This window comes from Cololabis saira, chromosome 16, assembly GCF_033807715.1.
Source record: "Cololabis saira isolate AMF1-May2022 chromosome 16, fColSai1.1, whole genome shotgun sequence".
Classification (NCBI taxonomy): domain Eukaryota; kingdom Metazoa; phylum Chordata; class Actinopteri; order Beloniformes; family Belonidae; genus Cololabis; species Cololabis saira.
Genome location: NC_084602.1, coordinates 36624369 through 36641214, shown reverse-complemented (window position 1 = coordinate 36641214; position 16846 = coordinate 36624369). Strand labels below are relative to the sequence as shown.

The window sequence follows — 16846 nt, the reverse complement described above, 5'->3', positions numbered from 1 at the left end:
TCACAGAAATATCACAATTTCTCTCTTCTCTCCCTCCGTTCCTGATTGTTGCATAACCTGATGCATCTGAATTTCTGTAAATGATACAAAGGCCATCAAAGACCCAAAAGAAAGAAGGAAAAAGTAAATAAATGAAACATAAAACCAAATTAAACCTTGCTGTCACTCAAGTCTCTTTACACAAGAGGAGAATATGAGAGAATAGATAAACAAACCGTGGGAATTACAGTAATTGAATGATGATCATACAAACACATTGTACCTTAAAAATTATTCCTGTTTCAAACTTTTTTTTTTTTTTTACATATCTTTAATTAAACTTTTATTTTTTAATGAACAATTAAAGTTTTGTAGCAAGAACCAAGGGAATCTTTAAAATATACTATTTAGATAAAGTCTGCTCTCAATGGTGAAATGAATTCAACCCAGTGTTTCCAGAAATTCTTAAATTTGTCCTAATCTAAGCAAGAAAGTATGTAAATGTCATGCATCACATCTATCCAATCTTCCCTTTTAGGTAGTTCACACTTTTCATCTGCAGAATATCTCTTTTATTGCACGAAACCTGACTTCTTTAATCTCGTGGAACAACCTCCTTAAGTAGTTTCTCTTGAGGCTCATGTGGTAAACTCATTATTTTATGTTTTTATTATTATATTGTTTTTTTTTTATTGAAATTGTATTTTTATTTAGTTTTAATCATTGCTTATAATGGCTGAAAGTGAATTTTCTGACTTTTTTTTTTTTTTTTTGAGAATAAGTTATATACAAAGAACATCAGACAAGTGCTCCAATATATACCGGTAGGTAACAAAAAATAAAATTCAAGTGAAATTAACAGAAGTAGGGAGAATGACACGTAAACGAGTGAATAAATAAAATATGAAAAAAAGTAAATGAAAAAATAAATAAGTAAATTATACAGTATTCCTCTTAAAAAAAACAACTTCAGGTATATATGGGTGGATGTTATACTTTGTTTGGTGTCAATTAGTGTAAGGGATTTAAGTTTCTCTTTAAACTCAAGTAGGAAACCTTTAAAGTGGGCTGGAGTTTTGGAGTATTTACAATTGTGTATGTGAAATTTGCCAAACAATGAACAGGTTTATAATAAAAGTGATGTCATTTTCTTCATGGACAAAATAAATAAATATAAATAAAATATCACACTCCGACAGTCGATTGAGATGTTTATCTTGATTTTCGACACTATATACAGGACTGTCTCAGAAAATTAGAATATTGTGATAAAGTTCTTTATTTTCTGTAATGCAATTAAAAAAAAAAAAAATGTCATACATTCTGGATTCATTACAAATCAACTGAAATATTGCAAGCCTTTTATTATTTTAATATTGCTGATTATGGTTTACAGTTTAAGATTAAGATTCCCAGAATATTCTAATTTTTTGAGATAGGATATTCGAGTTTTCTTAAACTGTAAGCCATGATCAGCAATATTAAAATAATAAAAGGCTTGCAATATTTCAGTTGATTTGTAATGAATCCAGAATGTATGACATTTTTGCATTGCAGAAAATAAAGGACTTTATCACAATATAATTTTCTGAGACAGTCCTGTATTGTTCAAATTAAGACCAGAAGTACAATTTCGAGAATAATTTCAACTTTATTCTCGAAATGTTGACTTTATTCACGAAATTTAGACTTTGTTGAAATGTTGAAATTGTATTTCAACATTATTCTCGACATTTCGACTTTTTTCTCTGCACAATAAAAAAAAATCTTCCCCTCTCAAATATTTTTTCTCCTGCATGGCCCTAATACTCTTCCGTAGATTTCTATGTTATAAGATATATAATTTGTAAACTTCATGTTTTTGCGAAATAAAGTTTTTGGGAAAAAAAAAGAAAAAGAAAATACAATAAAAAGAAAACTAACAATAAAAAGGTATGGTTGTGAGCCAACCCTCGGTGAGAGGATGCTGCGCTGCTGCGCCCCGCGGCGGCCTGTCCTTCCTCCCGTCAGCTGGAGGAGGATCCGAGCTTCATCCATGATGTAATCGGGCAGGAGGCAGAGCCGCATCACGCACGGACCGAGGAGGAGGATCCATGAGCCCCGAGCCCGCCGTCCTCCCCCCCGGGGCCCGGGGACGCTGGTAGCTGGACGCCGGGTGATGCTGCGGGTCTCCCCCGCTGGACCAGCCGCCTGCAGCCGCCATGGAGCCGCGCTGCTCCGCCGCCTCTCCTCCGCATCCTCCGCCTCCTCCGTCCTCCGCCGCCATCGAGCCTCTGCGGGGATGAGAAGCGCATCCAGGTCCAGATCCAGATCCAGGTCCAGGTCCAGATCCAGGTCCAGGCATCTCCTCCCAGGCTCAGGTTCGAGCCATGGCCAATGAACCCGTCATCCTTAACGTGTATGATATGGTGAGTTAATGGACCCACATGGTCACAGCTTTATTTTGAAATTTAATGTGAAGAAATACACTTTCAGGAGGTTGATTTAAACAAATCCAACTTTATTTTCATCATTTCCAGAATAATGTTTAGAGGTGACTCCGACATCAGACTTTCAGGGTCTAAAATGACAAGTAATTACACAGTTTACAACAAATTATGTTTTTAAAGCAAGGCAAGGTAAGTTTATTTGTATAGCACAATTCAACACAAGGTAATTCAAAGTGCTTTACATCATTAAAAGCGGCAAGACACAGTTAAAACATAAATAACAGATAAAATGAAGTAAGATGATAAGAAAAGGGGTAAAATAATAAAAAGCACAAGTTGTTAAAAAGTAAGGGCAGTATACAGCAGGTACAGCTCATTCTTACAATGGCAAGAATTACGTTTACATGGTCAAAACGTACAAAGACCGGGTCAAATACAGTCTTACAAAAGTAATCTGTAACAATTTGTCATTTCATAATTTCCAGAATAATGTTTAGAGGGGAATCTGGCATCAGACTTTCAGGGTCTAATGAGTAATTATGCAGTTTACAACAAATTATGCTTTTAATATGAAAACCTACTGCTTTTAACACATGAACCACTACTATTTAATGTTAGTTGAAAAAAATATTTGCTGATATCTTTTCCTTAATTGCATCGTTCTGATTTACTTGATCCAAAAATGTTCCTGCACAAAAACTGCTATTTAATCGAAGTCTCTAAAATCACTGCATCAATACCCAGAACTACCAAATACTCAATAACTTTAAGGATTTTAACCCTTTAAACGTTTAAATACATGATGTAACTCATTTTATTAAAAAATAATAATAATAATTAAAGCTGCAAGCAGCGATGAACAGGCCCTTGCGCGTGCAATTTGTAATTTAATGAATAGTGATCGTGTTTCAGGAGGTTGATTTTAACAAATCCAACTTTATTTTCATCATCTCCATCATAATGTTTAAAGGTGACTCAGGAATCAGACTTTCAGGGTCTAAAATGACAAGTAACTAACTTAACTCTTGTGTATCGCTCTGACTTACTTGAGCCAAAAACTGCTATTTAATCAAAGTCCCTAAAATCACTGCACCAATACCCAGAACTACCAAATACTCAATAACTTTAAGGATTTTAACCCTTTAAACATTTAAATACATGATGCAACTCATTTTATTAAAAAATAATAAAATAAACAACACACATGCATGAAATATGAGATATTTCTAATTTAATGAATAGTGGTCGTCGTTGCAACAGCAATCGTGATTTATTGCATTAGTATTGGGTCTCAGATTTAACATTTTTCACCCTCTGTCGGCCCTCTGAGACCAAAAACTGGAAAAAGAATGAATTATTTCCAGATATGGCCTTTATATCATCAAAAATGTTTTGAAATTCAAATGAAGGAATAACCGGGGTCTGATATTTCTCCTGTTTTGGAGGAATATCAGTTTAATTTTTGTTCAATTTTGACATTTTGTGTCAACTGAACTATGTCGATGGTTTATTTCTCATCTACGTCCATCTGTAAAGATATAAAGGCATGGTAAGCAATTGTACGTGCTTTCTACTTGCCCATCTCTCAAAAAAAAACAATCCAGAAATCACATACCCTACCTTTAAAAGACAGTAAATGACGAGTCGGCAGGTTTCTGGTCCTCGGGACACGTCGGGCGACTCGTTCCAGGTGTTCCCTGATTGGACCTCCATCAGCTCGTCATCAAGGTGTACACGAGCCCGCCGACGGCCCACTGGCTGGAGCCAGGTGTGTTGGAGCGACGCCACACTGGGTTGGGAAACTCGGGTCTGCAGCGCATCTTCCAGGATTACAGATTGTTGATTTGATTTGATTTATTCACACACATGTGAATTGGTCTCCTGGAGAATCAAAAGCTTATGATAGGAGCCAATGAACATAAATACAGTAGACAGGAATACATACATGCACTTACACTTATATACACACTTAGGCCCAATCCCAATACTCCCCCTTCTTTTCTTCACTAGCCCTAAAAAAGAAGGGATATATTTTAGGGCACTTGAAATCTTCCCAGGTCTGTCCCAATACTCCCACTACTCCTACTTTCAGCACCACCCCTAAAATCAGGAAGCTGAGAGCCAAAAGCTGCTTTAATTTCAGCTGTAGCGCTGTTAATATGGCACTTTATTAAGTTTTAATATTTTTTCAGGCCTAAAAGTAACCGTTAAGATCCCCAACCTGGGCTCAGTTTATCCAAATAACGGCTGTTAAGAAATTTGATCCAAAGTTTTCGGGATGAGAAGAGCTGCCGGCTCGGGAGCTGATTATGGTTCCGCGTTAAATCGACGCAGAGCCTACGGCGTAGGGTACGGCGTAGGGTACGGCGTAGGGTACGGCGTACGGCGCGCGTCGCCGTGTAACCTTCGGCGAGTCAAATCGACGCAGAGCCTACGGCGTAGGTTACGTAACCTAGGCCGTAACCTAACAGCCTTTATTCCGGCGCGATCTTCGCGAACAACGGGCAAAAAAGTGATTATGTAAATTCACTGAGTGAATATTATGAAAGTAAAATATATATTTCTCGCTAGAAATGTAATCAAAACTCATTTTTATGCAGAAACTAACTCAAAATACTGATTTTATTCACTGAAAAATAAGAAATGTCCGCCATGTTTTTTTTTTTTCATTCAGTCCACAAATGGCGACGAAAAGCATTCTGGGAAATTTTTGGGTCCCTAGATCAGCTAGTGAGGATCGCAAAACCCTCGATCCGTAGGGACAGATTCATAGCCACTACCCCTCGTTTTCTTCACTCCCCCTAGGTGGAAAGAGGAATTGGGACACCACTACCCTCACGGGAACGCGCAAAATTTAGGGGTAGTGATGAAAATGAGGGGTAGGGGGAGTATTGGGACTGGGCTTTAACAATACAACATTCACTTTATACTAGACTACCACTTACATTATGTGACATTACATTACAAACATTTAACGTGAAACATTTTGTGGTCCCGAATAGTACATTTATATATATATGAGCTTAGCAATTGTTTCTTTAACTGGCGTTTGAATATGGAGATGAACTGTGACTTTTTAAGGCTCATTCAACTCGTTCCAAATCTGTTTCCCCGACACACAACACTCAAACTTGTTCCCACAAGTTTACGTTTTTTTCCTATAATAAGGTGTTTATGTCTAGTTTTGTGGGTGTGCAGGGGAACAACGGAGATTGGGATGAGTTGAGTTAATCTGGGATTCAAACCTGAGACCACCTGATATATTGTACAAGCATTATGGAAGTAATTGTATTCTTTAAGGCAAAGAATACCATAGTGGGCAAACAGGTGGCAAGTTGGTGAATTAAATTCAGTCCAGGAGATGGCACGGATAATGTTTTTCTGTAAAACGTCAAATTTTTTTAGATGACTGGGATAAGTATTACACCAAATAATATTACAGTAATTTAAATGTGTTTCAAACAAAGTTTTATAAAGGATGAGAAGGGCAGAGCGTGGAAGCAGGTGTCTCGGTTTGAAAAACAGGCCGACATATTTAGATTAGTTTTTGTACAAGGTGTTCTATATGACATTTAAAATTTAGACAGTCATCAATGAGGACCCCAAGGAACTTTGTAGAGTTTACTCTCTTTATTTCTGTATTGGAACAAAATTATATAGGCTATAATTTGTTTTCTTAATATTAAGGGAGAGTTTATTTACTTTAAACCAATTATCCACCTTAGAGAGTTCATTGTTAAGGAGCTCATGAAGTTCTCGAATGTTGTTATGTGATATAAAAAGGTTTGTATCATCCGCAAAAATGATTTTTTGGAAGACCTTTGAGCAATTGACCAGATCTTTTATATAAATGATAAAGAGTAATGGCCCCAAAATAGAACCCTGTGGAACCAGATGGACTCATCTGGTTTTTAATTAGTCAGACTGGTGAAGGTTTGGGTGGGAAAGAGACGGGAAGTGTCAGTTCTATACACTCTGTGCACCTTCTGACCTCCCAATCCGACGTACGAGCACCAGCGAAGGACAAGGCCCCTCATTCAGACGCCTGTGAGGATTATGCAACGTGTTGCTGCACCAGAACGACTCCCTTTACAATGAAACCTTCTCAGCGGGATATAAAGACGCAATGCTTTGTTTCAAAATGGAAAGGAGTGAAGTTTTTAGTCAAGAAAAACCATCGGTTTTGCATAAATGTGTGGCTTTTATTTAAGTTACAAAAAGTTCACCCTCGTAGATGTGAAATTGAGCCCAAAACATGTGTAAATATGTTTGTTTTATTCTGTAAATTGGACATTTTAAGATGGAATCAGCCCCTAGTGGTCGTGTGAGGGTCTGCAACTATTTGGCCTCTTATTCCATCGAGTGTATAATAAGAACTGGACATATTAAGTGGGTTGACATGGGAAGTTTAATTCCTCTTTAATTCAGAATTATAATTAAATCCGATTTAAAGTGATTAAAAATGACCATGTAAACACCTAATTCCGAATGAAAATGGCCATTCCGAATTAAGCTTAATTCCGAAGTAAGTGGTTGGTTTATTCCCATTTTAAATCTGAATAGAATAATTCCGCGATCATGTATAAACTCATTCCTCTTTAAATTAACTCCAATCTTTCTTTCTGCTCGTTCCCTCGCCCGTCTGGGGCTTATATTCCGCGCTGGGCTTGTTTTCCAAACAAAGTTTCAAGATGCAGCACGCAGTAAACGCTGGTCAAGAGCAGAGACCATTTATTTAATAAATAGCTTGGAGGACCTGGATATAATTTCAAGAACAGATCGCAGGAAACATCAAAATTGTGAGCTTTTCAAAGTTGTAGCGGCTAAGTTAGTTTTTCTTCCGGTAGTTTAACTTCCGGTCCGCCCCCCTATCCAATCAGAACCTTCCCAACCCCCAGACCTTAAGAGGAATTGGATAAAGCCGATCAAACGTGTTTTCCATGTAAACCTCAATTCGGAATTACTATTTCCCTGTAAACTCGAAGGAAAATAGTTTAATTCTGAATTATTTAATTCGGAATAATTAATTCCGATTTAAAAAACATCATGTAACCGTGGCCATTGTTGGAGTACGCCACTGCCCCTGGTGGTCAGTGGAGGGACTGCAGTTGTCTTTATTGACCCTGATTCTGGACCCCCACCCCCTCCTGACGTCTCGGTTCACGTCCGGCCCGCTGAACTCCGAGGGCTCTGGCCGTCAGATTCACATTTTAAATTCCTTTCATCAACTTGGATGAACTGGTGAATGTAGACGGGTGCCAGAGTAGTTAAGCATCAGTGTGTGGGACTGAGTCTCTGCTCCGGGGGAAGTCGGCTGGATTAGCTGGGGGGTTTGTTAGGGGGGGGGGGGTCTAGAAACATGAGTGGAAATGCTTTAATTGTTGGGCTTTGGGGGAGGAAATGTGATTTATTATTGATGTGGGACAGATGGGGCAGCGTGGACGTGCTCTTGTGTCCTCTCAGGGGGGTCTGGGGGGGGGCTGTGGTTTCTCCATGAATCATATGGGTGTCTGGACCTTTATTTTTATTTTATTTATTTATTTCAGATCCCCATTAGTTCCTGCTGAGGCAGCAACTATTCTTCCTGGGGTCCAACAGTACAAATATAAATTTCTATAAAACTTTTACAGTACAATATAAAATGTTAGTTAAACAGAATAAAACAAAGTAGATAACAAGTAAAAAGAACAACAACTAAAAAGAAAAAGAAGACAAAAAAACAAAAACAAATAAAAACTAAAGATAATAATGAGCAGAAAACAATGAAAAAAAAGAAAATGAATTTTCCTAAATGAAAAAAACAAATAACAACCAAAAACAGATAGATTAAAGATAAATCCAAGTACAACTAAAGATAAATAAGTGCATACTAAATGAGGCGAATACAAAAACAAAGACAAAAAACGTATTTCAATAGAAGAAAATTTTAAGATAAATAAATAGTGAAAATAAACCCGAAACGTCACAAAACTTCAGCAAAATAAAATACTAAAGATTCTCGCTGCTGGGCCGCTCGGTGGCGCAGTGGGTTAAGCAGCAGCTCATATACTAAGGCTACAGTCCTCCTCCTGCAGCGGTTGCAGGTTCGAATCCTGGCCTGCGCACCTTTGCTGAATGTCATCCCCGATCTTTCTCTCTACCCCTTTCATATCTGCAGCTTGAATAAAGGGCCACTAGAGCCCAAAAAAAAAAAAAAAAGATTCTCGCTGCTCTATTTTGGGTAAGCTGGATCTTATTTATTTCATGTTTGGAGGCGTTAGACCAGATTACTGGGCAGTAATCAATATGTGACAAAACCAGAGATTGTATAACTTGTTTAATAATTGTATTGGTTACAAAATAGGCACTCCTTCTAATGATTGAGATGCTTCTACTCATTTTTAGAAGCAGGGAACTGAAGGGGCTCCCGACGAGGATGGCCCGAGCTGGGGGGGTAGAAGATCCCGACCTGGTCCTTCAGGTCATCGTTGCTCGGCCCAAACTGGCTGTTTGTTTATCTTTAAAGGGGACCTATTATTGCATTTAATGTCTATTTTAAACAGGCGTTTAATGTCTTAAAAACAAGCTTTTGATTGTTTTTTCTATATAAATTAGAAATTCAGCCTCTGGGCCATGTCTTTATCTTTACCGTTTCTAACCTCATTATCTTTGCAGGATTCTGAGTGGGCGGGGCTATGATAATGAGGCTCTGTGCTGATTGGCTGCCTGAATGACGCGATACACCGTAAACCATACAACCATAAATCAGCCTTTACACCGTGTCATGCATGCGATGCGAGTGAACGTCAGCGACAAAATCAATTCCATGATGCAATTTCATGATTGCTGATATGCTTATGGGGGGCAGTGGCCATGAGTGCGAGGGCCCGTTCATCGCTGCTTGCAGCTTTAATTTTCTATTGGACTGTCCTAACTGGCCACAGCGACGCGGCCTGACGCGGCGCTGCGTTTTCAGCTGAACATTTGTCGGACGCCCTGCTTCTATTTTCTTCCTGTCGCTCGCGTTGAAAGCCGGTTGAAAGCGCTGTAGGAAACAGTCACGGATGAGGAACGGCTGATCCAGTTAGTTGAAATGAGAAGTTATCTCTATGATTCCTCCTCATTTCACTACAAAAACCTCAATAAAGTGGCAGCTGCTGGAGGGAGATGGACAGAGAGACGATGTCACGCAGTGCTACGATAGTCGGACGCTCATGCAGTTACACGGTTTTATAGTTGTGGATGTGGTTTGCATTTTGGTTACGTAACGACGGGAGCAGAATCTTATTGGCTCGTAGATCCACATCACACTGGACGGCTCATCCAAGCGGCTGTACAGACACTGCAGAATTTGGTTGCTTTCCTCCTTCTCTGAGTTGGCAGGCTGAGGGGAGACCACTTTATATATGTTAAAGACAGAGAAAACCTGTTTTTCATAATAGGTCCCCTTTAAATGATATGTGATGTCTGAACGTTGCATGTTGCTGCCTCGGGTCACCGTGACGACTGCAGGAGGCCCCGGCCTGAGTGACCACACATCCTCAGTCCTGGCTGCGCTGCACTGGCTCCCTGTTGCTGTTGGAATAGATTTAAAATGTTATTGATTGTTTTTACAGCTCTTAATGGCATCGCCACCCCCCCCCCCCATTATCTGACTGAGCTCCTCAACACCCACAAACTGCCGGGTCACTGACATCCTCCGATCAGCTGCTGCTGGTCGCCCCAAAACACGACTGAAGACCAGAGGGGACAGAGCCTTTGTGCCAGCGGAATAACCATAATAATAATAATAATAATAATAATAATAATAATAATAATAATAATAATAATAATAATAATAATAATAATAACCATAATGATAATAATAATAACCATAATAATACTAATAATAACCACAACAACAATAATAATAATAACCATAATAATAATAACCATAATAATACGATTAATAACCACAATAATAATAATAATAATAATAATAATAAGAATAATAACCATAATAATAACCATTATAATAAGAATACCTATAATTATAATAATCATAATAATAATCAAAATAATAATAACAACAACAACAATAATAATAACCTGCTGTTTAATGTCCGATCTGCACGATAACTTGAGGTTTTTAGATCAGCTTTAAAAACCTTTTCTCCCTGCTTTTGATTAGTTTTAGTGGATGTTGGGAAAATTTTATTTCAAACTGATTCTAATTTTTTTATTTCATTGTATTCTCGTATTTTGTCTCATCTTACCCACTTTGGTCAACCTCGGTTGTTTTAAACTCTATAAATAAAGTTTGAGGTAAGTCCAGTAGGAAATGAAATGGCCTCCACAGCCGTTGGCCCGCCGTGGCCTGGTTCTGGTTCTGGTTCTGGTTCTGGTTCTGGTTCTGGTTCTGGTTCTGGTTCTGGTTCTGGTTCTGGTTCTGGTTCTGCCTCCCCATGACTCTGTGTCATCTCCCTGTTTCTGCAGTACTGGATCAACGAATACACCTCCACCCTGGGCATCGGGGTCTTCCACTCAGGCATCCAGATCTACGGCCGAGGTGAGAGCGTGACCCGGTTTCTCCCGTTGGGTCACACCTGACTCACGCTGTGAGGATTTTATTTTAAATGTGCAAAGCTCTGAGACGGAGACGTATGGAAAGAACATCGACTCAAAACATTTGTGTGTGTGTATTATCTGATTTGTGCTTGAAGTTACAGACAAAATGATAATTAGGAATTCAAAAAGCCTCCTACACACACAAATTGTTAAATAGGCACAAATGGGTTTGAGGCTCTTTTCACGCCTCCAAGAAGCCTCGTATTCAACTCCCCTAAGAAAGTAAACCTACTTCAGACCACCGTGATGCCATCACCGTCGTCTTGCCTCCAGATTTGACCGTTTTTGTTAGGCCCATAAATGCAGATCTGTCTATATAAGGAATGATAGATTATTACAAAGTAAAGTTGTTATAACCACGGAGTGATGAGATATTCATTCTTACACAGACCCACAATTGTTCACAATATGAGTTTAGAGGAAACTAAGTATCGGGGCAAATAACGCACATGTCCCAGCTTTCCACCAGTCCTTAAATGCAACATATACAGACGAATCTGTGAGGCTTTTTGGAGAGAAGAGTCTCAAAACCATTTTTGCGTATATATAGTTTTGTGCAAGTGCATCAGGCAATTCTTGCACGCGTATTTAAGGATTTATGTGTATAGGAGGCTTTTTGAATTCGTAATTATCGTTTTGAGCGTAACTTCGAGCAAGTTACTCACAAATCTAATAATACGCACAAATAAGATAATACGCACAAATCAGATCATATGCACAAATCAAGTAATACGCACACACACACACACACACATGTTTTTAGTGGGTTTTCTCTCCATAGAGTCCCGGTGACCAGCGAGGAAGCTGATCACCAGGACTCCTTTATGCCCTTGGAACCAGAAATATTGATCCTGTGAGCAGAGAAATACGATGATAGTGAAGAATGGAGCCTCAAAGGTAATCGATCGGTCTTAGTCCCTGTGACTGCGTTTCCATGCATTAATAACCCTTTTAAAACCCGAATATTGGCAATAACCCAAATTTGCATGTCCATGTAAACACCAATAACCCCTTTGAATAACCCGAATTTGCTCATATTCGGGTTTTTAAAAACCCCAATATGACCCCTGGGTTACTCCTTTTCTAACCTGAATATTGGGTCATGTAAACGCCAAATGGAATATCCCCATCAAACTGAACATGAATTTGTTTTCTGCTCATGCTCTGTTCACAAGGAATCCTGGTCTTTTGAGTCCAGGAAGTTCTTATAAACACGGAGAAACCAAGGAGACTAATCACTTCATAAATGTAATGAAGGATATGAACATTTCTGTATTTGTAGACGGTAGAAAGTACTGACTACTGTAAACGTAGTCAGTGTCTCACTCCTCAGCAGTGAAGCTGCTGCGGAGGATAAATCAGAGGCCGCACGACGGACGCAACCTGTTATTTTACCGACGTTCCCTGAACGCCCCGCAGAGACGCCTGAATCAGAGCCTAATGATGTAATTGATGATTTAATCTCAGCCCGTGGCTGATTACTGGCTTGTTCCCGGGTGATTAGTGGTTTGATGTTTCCACCCTGTGTTTTGTTCAGAGTTCGCGTACGGCGGACACCCCTACCCCTTCAGCGGCATCTTCGAGATCAGCCCCGGCAACGCCGCCGAGCTGGGAGAGACGTTCAAGTTCAAGTGAGGCTCCCGCCATGCACAACACTTAACACATTCTGGCAGGATTTTTCTGACATCATGAAAAAACTTCTAGGAGTGCGTCTTCCATTAGATCCTCAGACATGTTTATTAGGAGATACTACAAATATTGATGCCCGATTAAGAAAAGCTCAAAAGAAGTTTCTCTCACTGGCCTTGTGTGTTGCCAGGAAGTTTGAAGTTCTGTGTTTGTGTTTTCATGTATACGGGTCAATGACGTGACGGCTATATTTTCTGAAAAACAGACTTTTTTTCTAATTCAAAAAAGGTTTAAATGGATAAAAAACACCATATATATGAACTACCTGTCCCACATATGGACTCACTTGAATTTGACAAAAAATACTAGTTATTTGGGATTTTGTCACAAAATGTCATGTGGTGCGACCGTCCGACCAGGACTCTTGTTTTGAAAAGTTTTTTTGAAATCACTTTAAATGTTTTTAAATCAATCTTCTGCCCTATCTGGCATGATTTCTGAAGTGTCTTGTAGCGTGTAAGATTGCAACACATTTGTATTTATATTTCCATCATAATATACAAACAAAGTTTGACTGATGTCCATTTTATGAATAATCATAACAATCACAATCACAATCGACCATTGAAAAAACAACCATTTTTGTATAATACTGAAAAAAAGATGTCAAGATCTTTTTTTTAAGGCTAGTGCCAATTCATCTTGACAAAAAACTCTGGAATCACTTAATTTAAATTTTTTATATGAATTTATGTGTACACAACATTCTTAATGTTTGAACTACTGCAATAGATATTCTTTTTTTATTATTATTTTAAAATTGACCTGTTAAATCCTTATTCGTCATTGACCCTTGAAAAATGCTGAAAATAAAATACTCTAAAAAAGTGAGGCTCCCGCACACTGACCTGCCGGGCCTGCCGTGGCCGCGCCCTGCGCTCACGCCGCTCCCTGCTTCCCCACAGGGAGGCCATCGTCCTGGGAACCACGGACTTCACCGTGGAGGACATGGACAAGATCATGGAGGAGCTGGGGAAGGAGTTCAAGGGCAACGCCTACCACCTCATGCACAAGAACTGCAACCACTTCTCCTCCTCGCTGTCCGAGGTCAGGATTTACAAATTAAAGGGGACCTATTATGGCATTTAATGTCTATTTTAAACAGGCCTTGAATGTCTTAAAAACAAGCTTTTGATAGTTTTTTCTATCTAAATTACAAATTCAGCCTCTGGGCCATGTCTTTATCTAACCTCATTATCTATGTGGGATTCTGAGTGGGCGGGGCTATGATAATGAGGCTCTGTGTTGATTGGCTGCCTGAATGACGCGATACACCGCTACGGAAAAATAGTGGAAGCTCCGGCCGGTGGAGTTAAGCCTGAATTATGGTTCTGCGTTGGTGTAACGCGGAACCATAAATCAGCCTTTACACCGTGTCATAACGATGCGAGCGAGCGTCAGCGACAAAATCAATTCCATTGCTTTATTTTCTATTGGACTGTCCTAACTGGCCGCAGCGGTGTAAAGGCTGATTTATGGTTCCGCGTTACACCAATGCAGAACCATAATTCAGGCTTAACTCCGCCGGCCGGAGCTTCCACTATTTTTTCGTAGCGGTGTATCGCGTCATTCAGGCAGCCAATCAGCACAGAGCCTCATTATCATAGCCCCACCCACTCAGAATCCTGCATAGATAATGAGGTTAGAGAATGGGAAGATAAAGACATGGCTTAAGCTTGAGTTATGGTTCTGCGTCAAAACGACGCCGTGCCTACGGCGTGTGGTCTGCGTCGACGCAGACCACACGCCGTCACTGACCTGCACCTCCCATAAATTGTAACAACGCGTCGAGGCGACGCAGACCACACGCAGACAGAGAGGGCTGTGATTGGTTCGCTTGGAAGCAACGCATTTCCGGTTTCCGGTTTGAAGCAGTCGTGAACTTTCAGCGCTCTTTTCTTCGTGTATGTGTGATTTTTTTTTTGTTTTGTTTTTTTGCACAATAGTTGTCCTTATCTCTTTGATTCACTGTGACCGGAAAAAGTCAGATAAACCATTCAGGAAAAGATCGCGAATTAGCGGTCACGGGGGGGACTGCACCGTGGAGAAATGGAGTGACGGAGAAGTCCGAAGGTTCACGACGACGTCACGGTGGCGGTGCTCTGCGTTGGTTTGACACAGAACCATAATCCAGGCTTAAGAGGCTGAATTTGTAATTTATTCAGCAAAAAAAATCAAAAGCTTGTTTTTAAGACATTCAAGGCCTGTTTAAAATAGACATTAGATGCCATAATAGGTCCCCTTTAAGCAATAAAACAAGTTGCAATTGATATCTCAGGTGTTTGTGCTGCTCCAACAACTGTTCTCCTCTTGCAGCTGCTGTGCGGCCGGGAGATCCCCCGCTGGGTGAACCGGCTGGCGTACTTCAGCTCCTGCATCCCCTTCCTGCAGAGCTGCTTGCCCCGGGAGTGGCTGACGCCGGCCGCCCTGCAGAGCCACATCAGCCTGGGCCTGCGCCGGGACGAGCAGCAGGAGTCCAGCGACGAGGACGGCTCGCCGCCCGGGGCCGCCGGGTCGGGCTGCCGCCACACCCGGGTCTGAGCCGCCCCCGGGTCCTGTGGACCTGTGGACCCCTGCAGATACCTGCAGAGACCTGCAGAGACCTGCAGACCCCTGCAGACCCCTGCAGAGACCTGTAGAGACCTACGGACCCTTGCGGACCCCTGCGGGTCAGCTGACCGCAGCAACGGATCAGACTTCACCTACAGACTCGTGCAGCTCTGAAGTGTGTCGTACATTACTCTTCGTCTTCGTCCAGGAACCTGGAGACCCTCGTCAGCCTCGTCCCCGGCCTTCTCTGCTGCTTTTGTAGAATAACTTCCCAGATAGTCCACGTCACCAGAAAAACTGCTAATCTGCTCGGTTCTAACAAGCTAACGACCTCTTCGTGGCCTTCGGTTCGTGTCCTCAGCTCTGTTTTCCTCGTGTGGAGCATTTCTCCGGCCGTCGAGGGGTTAACGGGTTCATTTAAGGTTGAACGAGAGGAAATGCTGCATGTTGAGAGGATTTAAAAAAGTAAAACACCTTTTAAAAGAAGTTTGAAGAGCAACCTGGCAGAAAACGATAAGGACGACACGTCGTCGGTTTCAACAGCCTGTAAACATCTCAGAGACTCCTTGACTCCTTGACAAACCGACTTTTTCTCTCGGCTTTTGTACATTTATACTACGATGGTCTGATAACCTGCAAGATGAGAAACGGACTTTAACACCTGGACGTGATTCCTGTGTTGTAGTGGACACACTTTTCCTCCCCTGGAGACGGGAGGACACGACAAAAGGAAAACAGAACGGTTGGAGTATCTGGTCCTTTAAATCTCTGTTTCAGGCTCGGAGAGACGGCTTTTCATCGGTACTGAAGCTCCGATGTGAAAATGACAAATCAAGTTTTAATCCTTCCTTTTTTTAAGTTATTTCTTGTTTTGCTCTCTTTATTTTTGTTGGTGATTATGATGTGACATCTACAGGAAGGGTCAGGCTCCTCCCGTTTCCCGGTTCCTAGCCGTTCCTGATGTAGCAGTACCACGTCAGACCACATGGAGGCAGCGTGTCCCGAGACCACTAGGTGCTGGCTTCAAACGCAAACCAAACTAAGCTAACAGAGCTTAGTCGCTCTTATTTTAAAGATTATGGTGCTGCTAATACTGATGACGTCACCGAGCGCTTCTCCAGTTCTTTTTATACCGTTAACAGTTGAAGTACGCCTCTAGTGGCGCAAAGTGGTATTACAGGACGAGCTGAACCGCCCCCGCTCGTTAGTGCAGTATTATCAGTGGCTCGGCAGATCTCTAGCCCCCCCGTGTGGTCAGAACTGGTGTGGATACATAGGGTGGCTTAGAGTTAGGCCCTGCCCCAATACTACCACTACCCCTCGTTTTCATCCCCTCCCCTAGATTTTGCGCGTTCCCGTGAGGGTAGTGGTGTCCCAATTCCTCTTTCCACCTAGGGGGAGTGGAGAAAAGTAGTGTAGTTCCAAAAAAAAAAAAACATGGCGGACATTCCTTATTTTTTAGTGAATAAAATCAATATTTTGAGTTAGTTTCTGCATAAAAATGCGTTTTGATTACATTACTAGCGAGAAATATATATTTTACTTTCATAATATTCACTCAGTGAATGTACATAATCACTCGTTTGCCTGTTTGCCAAAGATCACGCCAGAAT

At 40.8% G+C, this 16846-nt stretch overlaps 1 protein-coding gene across 1 annotated transcript; it reads left to right on the top strand.

The window, feature by feature from the left end:
- The first annotated feature begins 1934 nt into the window (after positions 1-1934).
- On the top strand, positions 1935-15224 carry LOC133462465 (deubiquitinase DESI2). The gene is made up of 5 exons (XM_061743721.1): positions 1935-2387; positions 10863-10935; positions 12532-12625; positions 13589-13730; positions 15000-15224. Exons 1-5 carry the CDS (start codon positions 2349-2351, stop codon positions 15222-15224), a joined length of 573 nt encoding a protein of 190 aa, XP_061599705.1. The 5' UTR covers positions 1935-2348.
- Positions 15225-16846: the final 1622 nt, after the last annotated feature.

Excerpts from the sequence above, each read along its gene's own strand:
- LOC133462465 (XM_061743721.1), top strand. The coding sequence starts at position 2,349 with ATGGCCAATGAACCCGTCATCCTTAACGTGTATGATATG. Across the intron at positions 2,388-10,862 it reads TCCTTAACGTGTATGATATG|TACTGGATCAACGAATACAC; the intron begins GTGAGTTAATGG and ends CTGTTTCTGCAG. Across the intron at positions 10,936-12,531 it reads CATCCAGATCTACGGCCGAG|AGTTCGCGTACGGCGGACAC; the intron begins GTGAGAGCGTGA and ends TGTTTTGTTCAG.